Source organism: Micropterus dolomieu, linkage group LG14 (assembly GCF_021292245.1).
Source record: "Micropterus dolomieu isolate WLL.071019.BEF.003 ecotype Adirondacks linkage group LG14, ASM2129224v1, whole genome shotgun sequence".
Taxonomy (NCBI): domain Eukaryota; kingdom Metazoa; phylum Chordata; class Actinopteri; order Centrarchiformes; family Centrarchidae; genus Micropterus; species Micropterus dolomieu.
This window is the reverse complement of record NC_060163.1, coordinates 11,095,461-11,111,682: the sequence shown is the minus strand read 5'-3', so window position 1 is coordinate 11,111,682 and position 16,222 is coordinate 11,095,461. Positions and strand designations below refer to the sequence as shown.

At 45.1% G+C, this 16,222-nt stretch overlaps 1 protein-coding gene across 1 annotated transcript in view; it reads right to left on the bottom strand.

Annotated features, from left to right (window-relative positions):
- Positions 1-1,259: 1,259 nt before the first annotated feature.
- LOC123982932 (SH3 and multiple ankyrin repeat domains protein 1-like) overlaps positions 1,260-16,222 on the bottom strand; it is a 42,753-nt gene continuing 27,790 nt past the window's right edge. The window contains exons 17-29 of the mRNA XM_046068902.1: positions 16,113-16,191; positions 11,008-11,090; positions 10,714-10,838; positions 8,695-8,830; positions 8,441-8,521; positions 7,989-7,997; positions 7,776-7,802; positions 7,625-7,681; positions 7,339-7,460; positions 6,666-6,789; positions 3,367-6,577; positions 2,350-3,246; positions 1,260-2,060 (exon numbers count right to left, since the gene is read on the bottom strand). Of these exons, the coding sequence (XP_045924858.1) occupies positions 2,009-2,060; positions 2,350-3,246; positions 3,367-6,577; positions 6,666-6,789; positions 7,339-7,460; positions 7,625-7,681; positions 7,776-7,802; positions 7,989-7,997; positions 8,441-8,521; positions 8,695-8,830; positions 10,714-10,838; positions 11,008-11,090; positions 16,113-16,191 (5,003 nt within the window). The 3' untranslated portion in view covers positions 1,260-2,008. The remainder of the gene's footprint in view (positions 2,061-2,349; positions 3,247-3,366; positions 6,578-6,665; positions 6,790-7,338; positions 7,461-7,624; positions 7,682-7,775; positions 7,803-7,988; positions 7,998-8,440; positions 8,522-8,694; positions 8,831-10,713; positions 10,839-11,007; positions 11,091-16,112; positions 16,192-16,222) is intronic.

The window sequence follows — 16,222 nt, the reverse complement described above, 5'->3', positions numbered from 1 at the left end:
CCTCTATCATATTGTTTATCAGTATATATTGTATTTTATTTAAAGCAAAACTTTATATATATATATATATATATATATATATATATATCTTTATATATATACCTTTTATCTCTGCATACTTATGCTCATACTGTATGTAGTGTATTCATTATGCATTTCACTAGACCTAAAATACTCTTTTAAATCATAGTATGTAATGCTTTCTACACTACTGCTCAGTCCTTTCACTTCTCAGAATAGTCATCATGAGATAGAGATGAGATACAGAGTCATAATTTAAACTCACATAGAGAGAATACGCATTAACTAATGTGTGTCAGCTTCACTGGGGTCACCACAGGGCCAGCAGTATAGAAAGCATTTACAAAAAACCAAACCAAAATTAAACGTAAAAAAAACAAAGCAAAAGATTTGTCCACACTATTTGGAAGACGGAGATTCTTAAAAATGTTTACATACTTAATATTATTATCTCTATTATACTATTTTTTTATGTTATCATTGACAACATCATCATTACATATAGATCTATAAATGATGTGTTTTTGCCTTACAGTTAAATTCACTGCAGGGAATGGCTAAACTGGCATGTTTAAAAAATCCAGGCTGTTCATGTTCACCTATATATGTAACAGTATTTACTTTAAGTTTATCAGAATTTCTTTTCGAGGGTTGATATGTGGAACAGGGTACATTGGGATTGTCAGCTAGTGAGGAAAAAAACAATGTTTTATAACCATTATAAATATGTTTTGGAAAAGGCATTAGAAAGATTATGGTGTAAGTCAGGAAAAACATTTGGCCATCAATGCAGGCTGACTAACACTCACGCACAAATTCAGACACACAGACTCGCAGAGGCTGAAGGTTGAGGAAGTCAGGCAGACAGAGAAGCAGTAAAAAGCCCTTTTTGATCACTGCACCTGCTGTGAGAGAGAGAGCGGTCAACATTATGGCAACAAAGAGGATGGATCCATCCCTTGACCTGTGCTATGGCCATAAACACCAATAAAGAAAAGATCATTTGCAGTTGGAAATGACACGCAAACCCTTTTCAATAACCCTCCAGTATTTCCTCTCCTTTCTATAGAATAACCAGGAAAATAATAAAAGGTAATTTCACAACAATATTTTCTCAATATTTGTATGTCCTCATTATGCACAACTTGAATTCAACAATTATAAATACCCTGACCAGTTTCAAATGAATGATTGCGATCAGCACTTAGTACAAAACAAATGGTTCTACTAATAGTGACTCCAGTTTAACATGTAAGATATATTTAGTGCTCGCAAAGTACATACATACAAAGCTTATTGGGGAATCCTTTGGGGGAATATGGCAAATATATAAAAAAAAGAATACTATTGTTGTCTCCCATTTTCTTCTATCATCATTTACAAATAAAAACCCTTTCTCTATTCTGACTTTGGCTCTACTATTCACAGCCATTTGATACTCTGATCTGCTTAAAGCTACAAAAGGGATGTTAGGGTGTGACTCTTTTTGCTTTCTCCAGAGTTTCTGGCTCAGCCACAATCAGTAACATTTTATTGGGGTTTACCCTTTAAGCAGTAACTTTTCAACTTTACTTTGAACTCGGAATGAAGTTTTCTCAGTGCTGCTAAGCAGCAGATGGTGTGAGAATCCATCTGTCTATGTGTGTTTGTCTTTTACAGCACAAAATGGTGTGTTAATTAAATGCCTGTCCATCAAAAGTTTTAAAGTTATCTTCAGTTGAAGAGCGTCATTTTCATATGATATTGGTAATTTCTTTATACTCTTTCATGACCCGTCGTCATTTCACAAATTTCATAACAGTATTCTCTACATGTGTAGCAAATTTGCAAGTAAACACTTTCCCCCGCCACTCCAGCCCCCAGTTTTAGTTCAACAAAACCTGTTGATGTCCACTGTTCTCCACTTGCACATCTTCTGTTATTGTTCATCTTTTTCAATTTGTTTCTCTCTTTCTTTCTTTTTTCTTTGAATCACCCCTTCACTCTCTCAGTCTGTGTCTCGGGGAGAAGTAGTGACATGCAAAGGAGAGGAGAGCCGCCTGGGGAGAGAAGGAGGGCAAATGAAAAAATAAGAATGGGCGGAAATGAAATAAAGACGGAGCAAACTAAATACGGATGATAAAACAGGTTAATAAATAGGAAGGGATGGAAGGAAGATGCGATAACTTATCAAATTATATGCATCTAATGAACAAAAAGGGGATGGTCCAGCTAACTTGCAAGGAAGGAATGAGACACTTTGACTTTCCTTTACCATCCGGTGCTTTCTTTTTGATCTTTTGACCCCGTTGCCTCTAGGTGTTCCAGAGTCTATTAGTCCTCCCTCACCTGTCAGTGAGTTTCTTCAGCGCCCTCTCGATGTTCATTCGGTGTCCCACACGAGTCACTCCCAGGTCCAAGAAGTCATCCTTTGTGAGCGAAGGCAGATGTGATCCATCTATCTCATTGTCTATAAAACGCTCTCTGTGTTCACCTAGGTTTAGGTAAGCGAGCCAGTCAGCCACGTCATACTTGGTCCAGTAGGGCAGGGGCTTGACAGCGAAGGGTTTGGCTGGCGGAGGAGGGGTGAGGTGGGGATAGTTGAGGCAGGACGGACTGGGGGGCAAGTGCATGGGGGATGAGGCGCCAGAGATAAAATGGGTGGGGGAGAGAGAGCGGGAGACAAGTAGGGGGTTTGGACTTGGACCACCAGATGGAGAGAACAGCGGAGGAGTTGAAGCTGTATAGGCATCTCCTAGAGGGAGGCCAGGCGAAGGAGGAGTGAAGGATCCGGAGAAGTCAAAGGGGTTGTTGTAGACAGGTGTACTGGGAAGGATGGGTAGAGAGGAAGGTCTGGGAGGGGTGGGGTTTGGCTGTTCAGTGTTATAGATAAGAGGGCTGGGAGCCCGGCGCCTCGAGACTGAAGACCGCATCTCCTTAGTGGGACTGCACTGAAAATCAAAAGTCTGCCTGCGTATCTTGGACCGATGCTTCGGTGACGTTGGGTATGGACAGTAGGTTGGGGAATGTGGAGGGTGTGAATGAACTGGGGAGGAAGGTATCTGTGGAGACGGGGAGCGGGTCCAGTTGCGCTGAATCGGGACTTGAGGTGAAGGGGAGACAGAAGGGGTGGCAGACAGATTTGGTGTCAGGATCTGACGATGTTGCGGGGAGGACGTGGGTAATGGTGAGGTGGAGCGGCCAGTAGGGGGGCTGTGAAATGCATCAGTGTAATCCGCCGAATACCTGAGAGACACACAAAATGAACCTGTGAACTTTATTTCTAAGAACAAGCTTCACCTAAAATATGCAGATATGCAAATGTTCATTTAAATATAAAGAACTGGTTGATTAAAGCAAACAAACCTATGCATGGTTGGAGACTTTGGATTGTGGCTCCAGTCATCCATGCTCTTCATACTACTCATCTGTTGCAGCTTGGAGCTTAGCTCATTGATGATGCTGGCCTTCACCCCCGAAAGAGGTGAATGAAGTCTGCGGCCCTCCAAAACCATACCATCTCTCTGCACACCACCTCCACCTAGCTCATGCTCCCCAACCTCAACCCAGCCCACTGACCGCGTCTCCAGGGGCCTCTCTAAGCAGGCAGCCAGAGCGGAACTGAAGCCATCCTCCATTTTGGATCGACTCTGCTTGTGCTTCCTTTCATCTGTGAGAGCTCCATCTAACCTGGCATCTTCTGGGTTGCTTTGTTTCTGCAACTGCAAAGGAGCAGGGTTGGTGCTGTTCTGCCTACGTAGTGCTACAGACAGGCCCCTCCCTCCCCCCTCCTTGTAATGAGTCATCTTTGAAAACACAGGGTTTGCCAGTTTGGCGCTGTGCACCTCAAATGTTTGCCCACCTGAGTAGGTTGTGCAAGGATCCTGATGCTCACCTCCTCTCTCTCCCTCTCCTCCTCGCCCGTCTCCTCCGATCCCTCCCCTCTCTCCTCTCAGCCCACTCAGTCCCAGCATTTCTAAATGGTGGTCGCTACTGCTGTGACTATCCAGCTCCTCAATACCAGAATCCACCACAGCATCTTGCCAGTCTCCGCTCTTGGGTGTAATACTAGGTTGATGAGTGTGGTCAACAGCTTTACCCCCTGTGCTGGGGCCGGCCTTGGGCCCAGCCATTGTCACGCTGTAGTCAGAGGATGATGGTGAGGTTGTGGTGGTGGAGGCGGTGGCTGTGGCTGTCATGGTAGTGGTAGCATAAGTCATGGTGGCGGTGAGGACGGCTGTGCCTCTGTCCTGGGCCGGGGTGTGACCACCTACTGAGGGGTCGTCAGAGCTGCTGTAATAGTTGTGAGAATGGGACATGGGCTGTGGTCTGCGTAGTGATGCGGCAGGCAAAGCCGCAGTCGAGGTGGTGGTGGAGGAAGGGGGAAATATTTGTGGGGATGGATAAGAGGGAGAGAAAGCTGACTGTGTAAGGTTGGCCACCTCGCTGTCGTAGGAGGTAAGGCTGGAGGCAGCAGAGTCACCACCCTGTGGAGATGGTTGGGGAGCATTTGAGGGCTTGGGAGATGGAAGAGGGGGAGGTGGAGGAGGAACAACACCAGAAGCGTGTTGACTCGGGTGTTGATGCTGCCGAGAAAATTCCTGCATTCTCTCGTTCTTGCCGTTAGCAAACTGTAAAGGAGGGGGCAAGGGATCTGCAAAGACAAACTCGTCATCTGCATCTATTGAGGGAGCTGGTGGGGGGAGAACCATTAGTCCTAAACCTCCGCCCGCCCCTGCTCTTGCTTCTCCCATAGCTTCATGTATCTGTACTGGGGCTGTGGGGACAGTATACTGAGGGATGTAGCTGGTGTTGGGAGTGCTTTCCATCTGCAGAAAGGAAGGTCTGCGGGGTGCAGGTTGAGCTGGCGGTGGAGGAGGCTGTATGGCTGGAGCAGGTCTACTGTCATACATCTCCTTTTCTCTTTCTCTCTCCCTGGGGCTCTGTGGGTAATACTGTGATGAATACTGACTGGTTCTGTCCTCTGAGAAGCGAACTCTAAGACCCTCCCTGGGTCCTCCCTCCTTTTCTCTCTCCATCCTCTCCCCACCTCCTCCTCCCAAACGTAATATCCTTGGTGACTGTGGCCGGCTCAGAGATGCAGGAGAGGTGGTGGCAGTGGGGGAGCTTAGGTGGAGTGACACTGGGGAAGTGTAGGCCGATTGTGTAGGGGTTGCAAAGAGGGAAGGAGTAGGGGTCTGAACAGGGGTAGGGAACGCTCCTACTGTGGACAGCTGCCTACCAAAGTGTCTCTCCTCTCTGCGCGTCCTGCGGTCATCCTTTAGGGCCCTCTCTCTTGCAGCTAGGGCCAGGCCAAGTGGGGACGAGGGGTCCAGAACTTTCCCTGTAAGTGGGTGTATGAAGGTAGTAGTGGGCTGGGTGCCATACATTGAGGGTGCTGACTTGGGCTGGCCATCCTGACCGAGGACAGGGGAAGAATATTCAGGCAGGCCAAACGCTGGGGGCATGCTGCTGGAATAATTGACATAGCTGTCCCCAGAAAACATGCCCTCATCTATAGACTTGGAAGGCCGTAGACGAGGGGTGGGCACTTCCATTTGTGAGCCCTGTAAAGGCTGAATTCTTGCCCCCTCTCCTACTCCTCCTCCTGCCTCTCCTTGGATGTCTTCCTCAGACGAGAGGAAGAAAGAAGCACTCTTTCTTCTCATATCTCGGAAACGTTCCCTTTCCCTGCGTGCCCCTCCTCCTCCGCAGGCCGAACCAAATGTTGAAGTGTAATCCAAGTTTTCCACGTTTTGCTGAGAGGAAACGGATGGGACAACAGTTGATGAAGGCAAGGAAGTTGACGTAGCGGGCTGAGGTGGCGAGGGGGTTAGTGGTGAAGGTAGACTAGTGCTGGGGCTGTCTGTAGTTGTATCTGCTGAGGTGTGGTCTTCTGCATCCTGGGAGGGCTCAGCTTCCATACTGCTACCCTGGCTGCTTCGGCCGCTGCTGCTGGTGGAGGGTGCTTTGACAATGATGGTGGGGATGGGGATGGAGCTCTTCTCTTTGGCTACACCTCCTTTACCTCTGTGCTGTCTCAAACCATCTTCCACTTTTGACTGCTTCATCAGAGCTCCTCGACCGCCCCTCCTGGCCGCCCCCCTGCCAACCCCTCCACCCTGTTCGCGGTTGGCCACATGCGGGTGATGTTGCGGCGCTTGTTGGGCTTTAGGCTTAGCACTTGTCGGTGGTGTAGCGCTGCTGTAGCCTCTCCTTATCCCTCCCATCTTGCCACCACCTCTCCTGGGCACCTCCGGCTCTCTGACACAGACTCCTTCCGATTGCCTGCGGAGGGTGGGGACCATGACCTGCTGATTCATTACACCAGGTCCTGCCCTCTCCCAGCCTGCTTGAACAGGATGCCCTGGCTGGGAGTGGAGCTGGTAGTGGGCTTGAGATACAGGGGGTATGGGCATAGCAGGCCCTCTCACAGGATGAGGGCCTGCGGATAAAGGCGGCTCTGGGGCAGATGTGTTAGGGGGTGGGGGGATTTCTTCTGGTCCTGGCACTGACAGGCTGCGAGCCAGCTTCATCGCAGGTGGGTGAAGGTACTGCCTTTCCTCTTCTGTTACACCTGAGAACAAGGATACAGGCAAACAGACACTTAAAAGGAATCTCATATATTAAGTATGCAGAAATTCTTCCATGACAATTGCCGTTACCAATAGATTTTTGACGCATCATGACTGCATGCTGACCGTGGCCCGGTTGAAAATGAGCTTGGTTGTAGCCAAAACCTGGTCCGGGCTGCACCATACTCACTGATGACTGCTGCTCATAGGGTTGCTGCAGGTGTCGAAACACATTTTGAAAAGGGAGAAGAAAATAATTTAAAGGAAAGAGAGAAAGACAGAAGAGGAAACAATTATTCAGATATAATCAAATCAAACTGATGCTGGCTGTTTAGCTGATATTGATTTGATATACAGTATAATGCAATACAGGAGAACCAGTCAGTCCGAGTATATCAGGCAACAGAGCATGGATGAATGGACACAACCTGACTCATACTTAAACAAATGTTTTGGTGTGGGTGGTTCATTGTCAATCATTTTCTCTAAAGTGCAGTGAGGGCAGGAGAACACACTCAGCTTTAAAACGGCTAACGACCAAACTGCTTTATAGATAGGAATATTTTTTTGCAGGCATTAGTCACTTCCATGACTAAATGTGCTACATCCTCAAGCAGTCGAGAACCTCTGTTGTATATGTGAATCTGGTATGACAGGGGCTGGGAGAGAGATCCATAATGGCTCAGTATTTGTTAATATTTTGTAGATAATGAGTCTAAAACAACCAAAACTAGAACCATTTCCTTCCAATTCCCAACAGTACCTCATTGGAGATGTTGGGAACAATACTCTTGCTCCGGTCCCTCTTGCCTCCGTGACCCCTCTGACCCTGGTTGTCTGATGTAATAGTGTGCTGGGCAGCAGCCAAGATTTCATCCAGTTTATCTTAAACAAAGACAGAACAGGGGCAAGTCAGTAAAGAAATGTAGAGAGAGAGCGCATAAAATAAAGGCAGAAACATGAAAAAGAGGATTTCAGTGAGCCTATCCCCTTAAGGTTTAAAAACACCCTTTTACAGTATGACAAGAGTGGTGAGAGTGATTTCTTACTTAATGCCATCTGATAGACTGTCCTCTTCTTATCAGGACCCTGAGAGGACTCGTATTCTGAAAAAGGAGGGGGAAAAAAGAGCATCAAACAGGCTGACTTTTAATTAAAGCTCAGGGGCTGATAGGGGTAATGATAAAGGCTAATATTCACCTGCTTTCTTTTTCCATGGAGAGGCAGCTGTAGCACACATAATTCGGAAAACAGAAATTAGGTATGACTAGAACTGCTGTGTAGTCATGCGTATTAAGCAGATGAAAGGATGAAATACATACTCAGAAACATGTGATGGTGTGAATACTGATGTGATGAGAGGGATGGTGATGGAAATGATAATGAGAGCACACAAATCCATGACTTTCCCACCTTTATCCACTGTACAGTATGCAGCACATTTGGTTCAGAAGAAAAAAAAACAAAAAGCAGTTTGTGACTGATAGCATCAGACATGTATCATTTCACAACATGCAATTGCTTTTATATCTCTTAACTGTAATTATTACCTTTCTTTCTTTACAAGTGCAAATGAATTAAAAAGCTCCTTCTCCATCGTATTGCTAACAAAAAAATTATATTGCACCTATACTGGATAATTCTCTTGGCTCTCTGCATCAACCTGGTTAATATTTAATGCTGTGTTTCCCTAATAGTGCCCTGATACTGTACTATCATCCTGCAGAAAAGCTGCAAGCCCACCTACTTCAAGTGTCCCTTCAGAAAACCCCCCGAATTCAACTAATTCATGCTGTACTTCCAGACCCCCCCCTCCTCTTTATTCTTTGCATTCAGTCCTTCATTTATACCCTCTATCATCTTACCCATGTCTTCCAGCTCTGATGTCATTGACTTGGAGCGCAGGGCAATGGCAGGAGGAGTCAGTCTTTTAGTCTGCTGCGGGGCTGCCAAGGGAAGCCAGCCAAACACAGACTTAATGTTTAGTATTCTCATATATAAACATGCAGTCACTAATGACAACCACATTGCAACAGGCTTTACGGTAAACACGTAATCAGCTTTATCGTCACATCATAAACAGGATGGAAATGACACACGAGGAAAATTTTACTCTTACCTCTCTTTCGAGCAGTGTCCTCCAGTTCAGGATTTCGAGCAACCATCACAACTTTTACCATGAGACTGTTGCCACCCTGTCGGATCATGTTAACCACCTGTCGGTGGCCAACCTTCACTACATTCTGGCCATTCACCTGACAGACACAAAGACACAGAAGGACTGAATACAGAATGAGCTGATGTATTGCATTAATATCCATCTAAATGAAAAAAAACCCAATTCATGTTATAGGGAGTTATTGAGGTTCTATTATGACCACTGGTTCACTTATGTTACGCTGTTTTCCATGTTTCCATGTTTCATATGTTGTTGCAGTTTTCGAAAATTTAGCTTTAAACAAACTAATTTGGTTGTTTTGGCCACGTACACCAGCAATTCAGGCAGCGAATACAGTAAATCACAGTTAAAAAGGCTCAGGCAGCTACATATATGACTCATATTAGGTTGAATACTAATTAGTAGTATGTGTCAGCTTTAATAGAGGTTTGACAATCACCATTTTTAGAACTCGGTTTTCAGAGCAACATATGAGAACTTTTACAAAATGGCCAGAACACTGCTGCCTGAACTGCTGGTGCTTTGTCGATGAGTAAGAGCAGTCACAAGTATAGCAACTCTTCATCAACTCTCTTATAAATACACTACACACAGTAAAAAAAAATTAATACTAGAAAAATTACCACAGAAATGAATCAATCTTTAAAAAACACTATAGGCCAGATTCACTAAGGCACAGTCTGCCCCAAGTGCCACTAGGAAGATTGTCACAGGAAAATATATTTATTTGCAATAAATAGACTTGTATATAACTAAATTAAAAACAAAAACTAAGCAATAGGCTATTTAACACAATCTCTGATTACTGTAACACAAACTAATAGTGCATTGATGTTGTGGCTTGTTTTCATCAAACTTGAATTTAAACTTGACCGTCAATGAACTGTAAAATCACTATAGACTGCAACTGAAGTTTTCTTTGTGTTGTAAAGACATTTAAGTGAGAGTTTGGCTGCATTTACCTCAGCATTAACGCCTATATCAACACCATCTCCACCTCCACCACCACCTCCACCTCCGTCTCGTTCTCTCTTTCGTTCTTTCGCTCTCTCTTTCCATCCACTGGTTGCAGTGCCTTGTGTACCTTGTGTATATTTTGTGTGTCTTTAATTTGCCTTATACATTGTTTCTCATGAATGTGTGTCTTGCCTCCTAATGTATTAATGATTAGATACATGCTAAAGATTATAATCTCATATATAGAAACAGTTTTTGTGTAGGTGGAGTTGGCCAGAGTAAATATTTTGTCATTAAGTTTATTACGTGATCATTTTAGTTCTGAGCTTAGTGATCACATAGAAATCCCACCTCTGAACTGCACTTAGGAGCTCTCCATCACTTGCAGAGTGCTTCTGGAGGTTCAGAAGCAGGTGCAATCCAGAAGCTGAATGCATAATGAAAACCGCAGCATCATTTTCTCAGTAAATGTGGCTCTATGTGTTTTATCAATTTGGTATTTACGGCAAGGCTATTGTTTTGTAAGGTGTTTCTGCCCACCCTGCAAGTGTAGTTCTTTTTTTTGGTGTACCCACTTCTCGTCAGCCTGCCTTGTCTATGTCTTCATTTGCTACATTTCCCAAAATGAGTTGTGACACTCTCAGAGGAACATGTCTGCACTTGTCACAATCATTAGTGGAAAAGGCACTAGTGATATTGAAATGTTTAATCCCTCACTCAAAACGTAATATTGTGCTTCCTGTGGGAGAATTTGTACCTTAGTGTCTTTTTTATCATGGAGTTCTTCCTATATTGTTTGCGATTTCACCTAACTCTAAAGGGAAACAGTTCTTTGACTATTTGGAAATGAGAAATATACACCACCAAAAAACAATGTGAACCCAGAAATGTTAGATTTTTTAATGTTTCACCTGAATGTGGCTTATGGGTGATGTTAAAGAAAAAAAACCTCAGGACCTCAGATTAAATAGTTAATTAGTCCAAAATGCATCTCGTCCTTACCTCAATGAGGAAATCCCCCATCCTCAGGCCCGCCCTCCAGGCCACACCGCCCTCATCGACAGACTCCAGGTACTGCAGCGCAGGAAACGCTGGCGTTGGAGTGAACTCCTCTATAGGAGTCTGAGCTGCAGAGTACATGACAAAAATGATGAGCATGAGTGGACAAATATAACAGGAAGATGGGTTTGAAAATGAGGGAGGGATAGAGAGATTAGAAAGAGAGATAAAGAGCATATGAGACTGAGAAATCTGTAGACAGAAAAATAGGATGTGAATTTTGCAGAAGGTGCTCACCTTTGGCTCCCCTAAGCACAAAGCCAAAGCCCTCATTGTCTTTCTTCTGTAGGAGCACTGTCTTCTCCTTAATGATGTAGTCACTTAGAGAGAGTAAAGAGGCAGCAAAGGGGAAGGGGAAAGGAGGAGAGACAGAGAGAAAAAGAGAGAGAGAATTGGAGAGGAAGAGAGCTATATGACTTCTATAACAACATGAACGTCTTATTGTCATGCAAATAATGCATTTTCTGAATGTGGAAAACAGCCACACTGCATCACATTATGAAATCACACTGCAGCAAAAGATAGGCTGGCTTGAGAATGTCATACAAAAAGCGCTGGCGCACAAAAAGGTTGATGGCAGGGATACAGTTAGTGTCACAATGGGAGGAAGTGTATATGAGATGACATTCCACACTATGGACTAATCCAGCTAGAGCTGACAAGTACTGGGCTGGGGGGGAACGGCACATTAGAAAATGTGCACATACACTTCACTGATAATGGAAACTTCCAAATGCACCTAAATCGCAGCATTAGCTTTCACCGCCTCCAGCAGCTTTTGTTAGGATACTGCTTTACCGACTCCAGCACACCGCTACCGGTCATACATGACGCTTGACATTATGTACAAGAAGAAGTCAGACAGACATCTAATCTTCCTCCACAGACAGCTCCTCTTGCTCAAAGACTACAGCCTGGAAGGGCAGAAACAGCAGTCACAGACATTGGTGATGCAATCTTATTATGAGATTGTTGGAGTAGTGTAACAGCTGGCCCAGCAAGCTCCTTCATTATTGTATTACCATGTCTGGGACTTTTGGCCAAGCTGCTTTACAACCCTTTCTCTATACAGGACTGGTTAAATGGACTCCACTCTGCCACACAGCCACATCTCGTGACTCATTTCTGGACTTGACTTTCTAACAATGTCAATTCACCCTGGTTTTGTTAGAGAGCCCGGGAGCCTTAACCAGAGCTGTGTGATTTATCCCATATATTTATTTCCTAGGCAGCTCATTTCTGTGTTAGTTTGTGCTCCTCAACTTAACTCAAAATGACACTTGACAAATCAAAGTATCTGATTTCCTATAATGGCTGAGCTGTGTATGAACAGGACGAGTAGCCTGGTGGAAGAATGATAGCGCGACTGCCAAAACAATGCAGTAAAAAGGTTCTGGCTATACTCAAGGACATCATTTCCACTGGGAGTTTTTGTCTCAGTGTTAAGGGAGTACAGTTTTTGTCCCTCCCCTTTCAAATGGGAAGTTTGGGTGAATTTGTGTCTGCGTTCACATCGGGACTTTCATGAGAAGTAGCGAATACCCCAAGTTTAATATTTCAGGCACTAATTAGTCTAAGGCTGCATACAAATTCTGCCTCCTTTGCTTGAGTCACCGCACCCAAAATCCCAGAGTGTGGCACTAAATCTAACCTTAACTATCTGTAACCTAAAACCTGAACACAACCATTTCATTGGCCATGTAGCAATACGGTCTGCAGCCAGGCTTTATCAGGGTAATTTGGCCATGTACCACATAGAAAATATAAATGTATCCTTTAAAAACTCCATCAGTCTGACTTCATTCTGCCTCCACTACTTCTGAAACACCCATGTGTATTCTGGTACTAAAATAATAACAGTATAATATTATATTCCACACCATCTCTGACAGTACAGAGCCAGCAAGGTTTTGTGTATTTAATCCGGCAGAGTAATAAAGTTTGGCTGTGGAATCACAGAGGTCCAGCAGAGTCATAAGCGTTGGCCTACAGGCCTGAAGATCCAGACTTCGACACCAAGCCATAACTTTAGCACTGAACAGACGATCGCCAGTTTCCCCTACTGAGGTCCATCCCTTGTGTGTTCTCCATCAATGTTACTGTTTCGCCAACGCACAGCCGCCTTCCAGCCATCTGCTCCTCACACCTCATTCCTTTTTCTCTCACCCTGTCCTCCATCATGCTTTCCCTCTCTGAGGATCAAAGTAACATGGAGTGGGTGGACGGATCTATTGGGCTCTTCATCCGTCCACTTCTACAAGTGGGAAACATGGCCTGCATTAGTCCTCCAGGTGGTTATAAGTTGTTTTGCTGACTTGCAGTAACACACCTGATTTCCTTTACATATCTAAAGCTATTCAATCGGTCTGTCACCACATTGACCACACTTGCTTGGCCAATTAGGGCCATAAAAGCGCAAACGTCCCTGGTGTTGGCTAGTAGGATACATTCCCTCTGAACTGGCTGCAATGAAGCTGGAAGCCTACTAGAGACCAGAGTTATTATGTACCCTCCTGAGTCATCCTCTCCTCTATCCACAATTACTGAGAAAAAAGGCAGCTTTTTAACCATTCATACGCTGAATGTACATGCAGATAGACTGGCTATGTGGGGACAATACCTACACACCACAAGAGGAACACTTGATGGATGTTAGTGGCACACACTGTGGATGGAGACTTGGTGAATAGATGAGTACATATACATAAATATATGTATACTAGAGATAATCCCACAGCAAACAGGCACTCTGACGTATACGCTTATATGTGAAAACCACATATTTTATTCAGTGTGTATAGTCGCATGCACACACTCATAAACACAAATACATGCACACACAGACATGCACAGAAATGACCAGTATCTCAGATTAGAGCTCGAGAGGAACTGATGAACCGCACTCTTGCCACTTATTGACTTATTCACTTTCATCCTCCTGTACGGTCAAAATAGCATTTTTAAAGGAACAGGAATATAATGTCCTGGTGAATGAAAAATATCTGCTTAAAGAAATCATGACTCAAAGAGAATGAAATACACCCACACTGTCTGACTGAAATGCATCAATATGTGCTCCCTTTCATGCACTAACACACACGCACACAGCGTTCAGAGGGAGGAAGACACAGAAATAAACATGCTGCAGAGTCTCCATTCAACAGCCACTTTCGGCCCACAGATATTCACATGCATAGGAAAAATACTAATTTAAGACACGCACACATATACACACACACACACACACTCAGAGACACACACGCACGCACAGAATACATAGCTTATTAGTCTGTCTTTGAAAAGGCACGGCCTTTCAATAGCATCATCTACCTCTCCCCTCTCTCCATTGTCCTCTCCTCACATCCATAGCCAGCCAATGAATGAGGAAACAGCCGCTACCTGTAAATGAACCACACGCTCCTGTTTCTGGGGCCCAGTGACGGCCACGAAGAAGAGAGGGAGAGAGAGAAATCTCTCTCTCCGCATCCCCCCATTGCCATGTCCCCCCCTCCTCTCTCTCTTGCGCGCTCTCCACCACCTCCTCCCTCCTCCCGCCTCCCTCCTCCTCCTCCCGTGCTCACAGCGAGAGCTCAGCAAGAGAGAGCCGCGAGAGTGGAGGAGAGAGAGCGAGAGAGGTAGGGAATGAGAGGGAGAGAGACAGCTGATCTGCACACTGCATACTTCAGACAAGAGAAAGACTATGTCAAAGCAAGACAGAGAGAGAGAGAGAGAGAGAGAGAGAGAGAGAGACAATGCCAGCGATTATCATAACAGGGAGAGTGCGTGTGTCTCTGTGTGTGCTGGTACATGACAGGAAGAGAGTATAGTTGCAAAAAAAAAGGGAAATGGAGAGCTGGATTTGCGGGGTGGGGGTGCGGGGGATGGGTATAAGGTATAAACATAAGGCGACACAGGGAGAGACAGAGCTCGCATTTACACATCCACTGACTTGTGTATCACAGATATATGAACAGCTGATTCCCACCCTGGATTCTCACACACACACACACACACACACACACACACACACACACGCGCACACACACACACACACAAGCAAACTTTCCTCCTGCTCCCTCTTCTCCTCTAAAGCAGAGCTTTCATCACCACACAGGCTGATAAACACTTTTCATCTCTCTGTCTCTCTCTGAAATAGTAATTGACATTCTCCCTGCAGCGAGGGAACATGCTCCGGATCACCTTGCTCTTAATTGAGCACCACTTCACCACGGTGCTGCAATTACGCTTAACCAACTTAGCACAGGTAATATAACCCCAGTGGCTGCTATTTCCATTTAGAACACAAGCGCAGCTGCATGCAAGTGAATGTCTTTTTTGAATGACAGTGAGAGCTGCTCAGCACAAGGGTAATGCCAGCTCCGATGTGTAAGAGGCTGTAAAACCCCGGGGTGGCGACTGGTAAGTGCTTCTCACTAGCCCAGGGACCTAACCAAAGCTTGGTGTTTCAGCTTCCTCATGACTCATCAGCAGGATGATGTATGTACACACAAAGACACAGACAGGAATACTGTCACACGTACACTAACTCCCAACCAAACATGCATAGCTTTATAAAACACACTTGCAGCTGCCCGGGACTGAGCTGCAGCTTCAGACAGATGCACCCCCCCCCCCGCAAATCTTTCATCATGGCATTATTGTATTCAGTGTAAACAAGCAACCAGAGAGGAGAGAGATGCATGTGCATGGGGGTATCAAAGAGACAAATGCATTTGTCTGGCGGAGCCAAAAGGGGCAGAGCTGAAAATCACATGGCTGCTCTTTGTGCTTTCAGCGCTGACGTGTTCACACAACAAAACAATCGAGAACAAGTGCTGTTCAGGATCAGCAGAAAACAGACACATGCAGCACGCAGGAAGACGTGAAAGAACAATAGGTGAAACAAGCGAGCATGTACACACCCACATACACACACACAAGAAGCTATTTCAATCACCTTGACTGGAATCACAGTCTTGCCTTACAGTAATAAACCAGAGAGCAGACAGTTCAGTTGCTGCCCACACTCATGTGACAATCCACAGCTAGAACTACATCAGAGGCGGCAGCCAATCAGGTTTATTTTAGTTTTATTAGTCCATCTATTTTCTAAACTGGAACCCTGTTTAGGGATGCGAGGCGCTGGAGCCTATGCCAGCATGCATTGGGAGAGAAGTCGGGGACAGTTCCACAAAAACACAATTGCCCTTTTCCAGCAATTTAGACTTTTAAGTTTTCCTTAAAGGCAGCAGACTCGTTTACTGTGGGACTGATTGTTGTTTCTGCCCCAAATTACTTACAGACCAGTGACAGGTTGTAAGGGTCATAGCAACTTTTCTTACCTTGGGCCGTCAGTACCGTCGTAGGCTCCGACAGTGACATTACGGAAAAGCTTCCTCTTGGCTTTCTCACTGCGCGTCTCTGCAAGGCACATGCAGGCAAAACATATGCT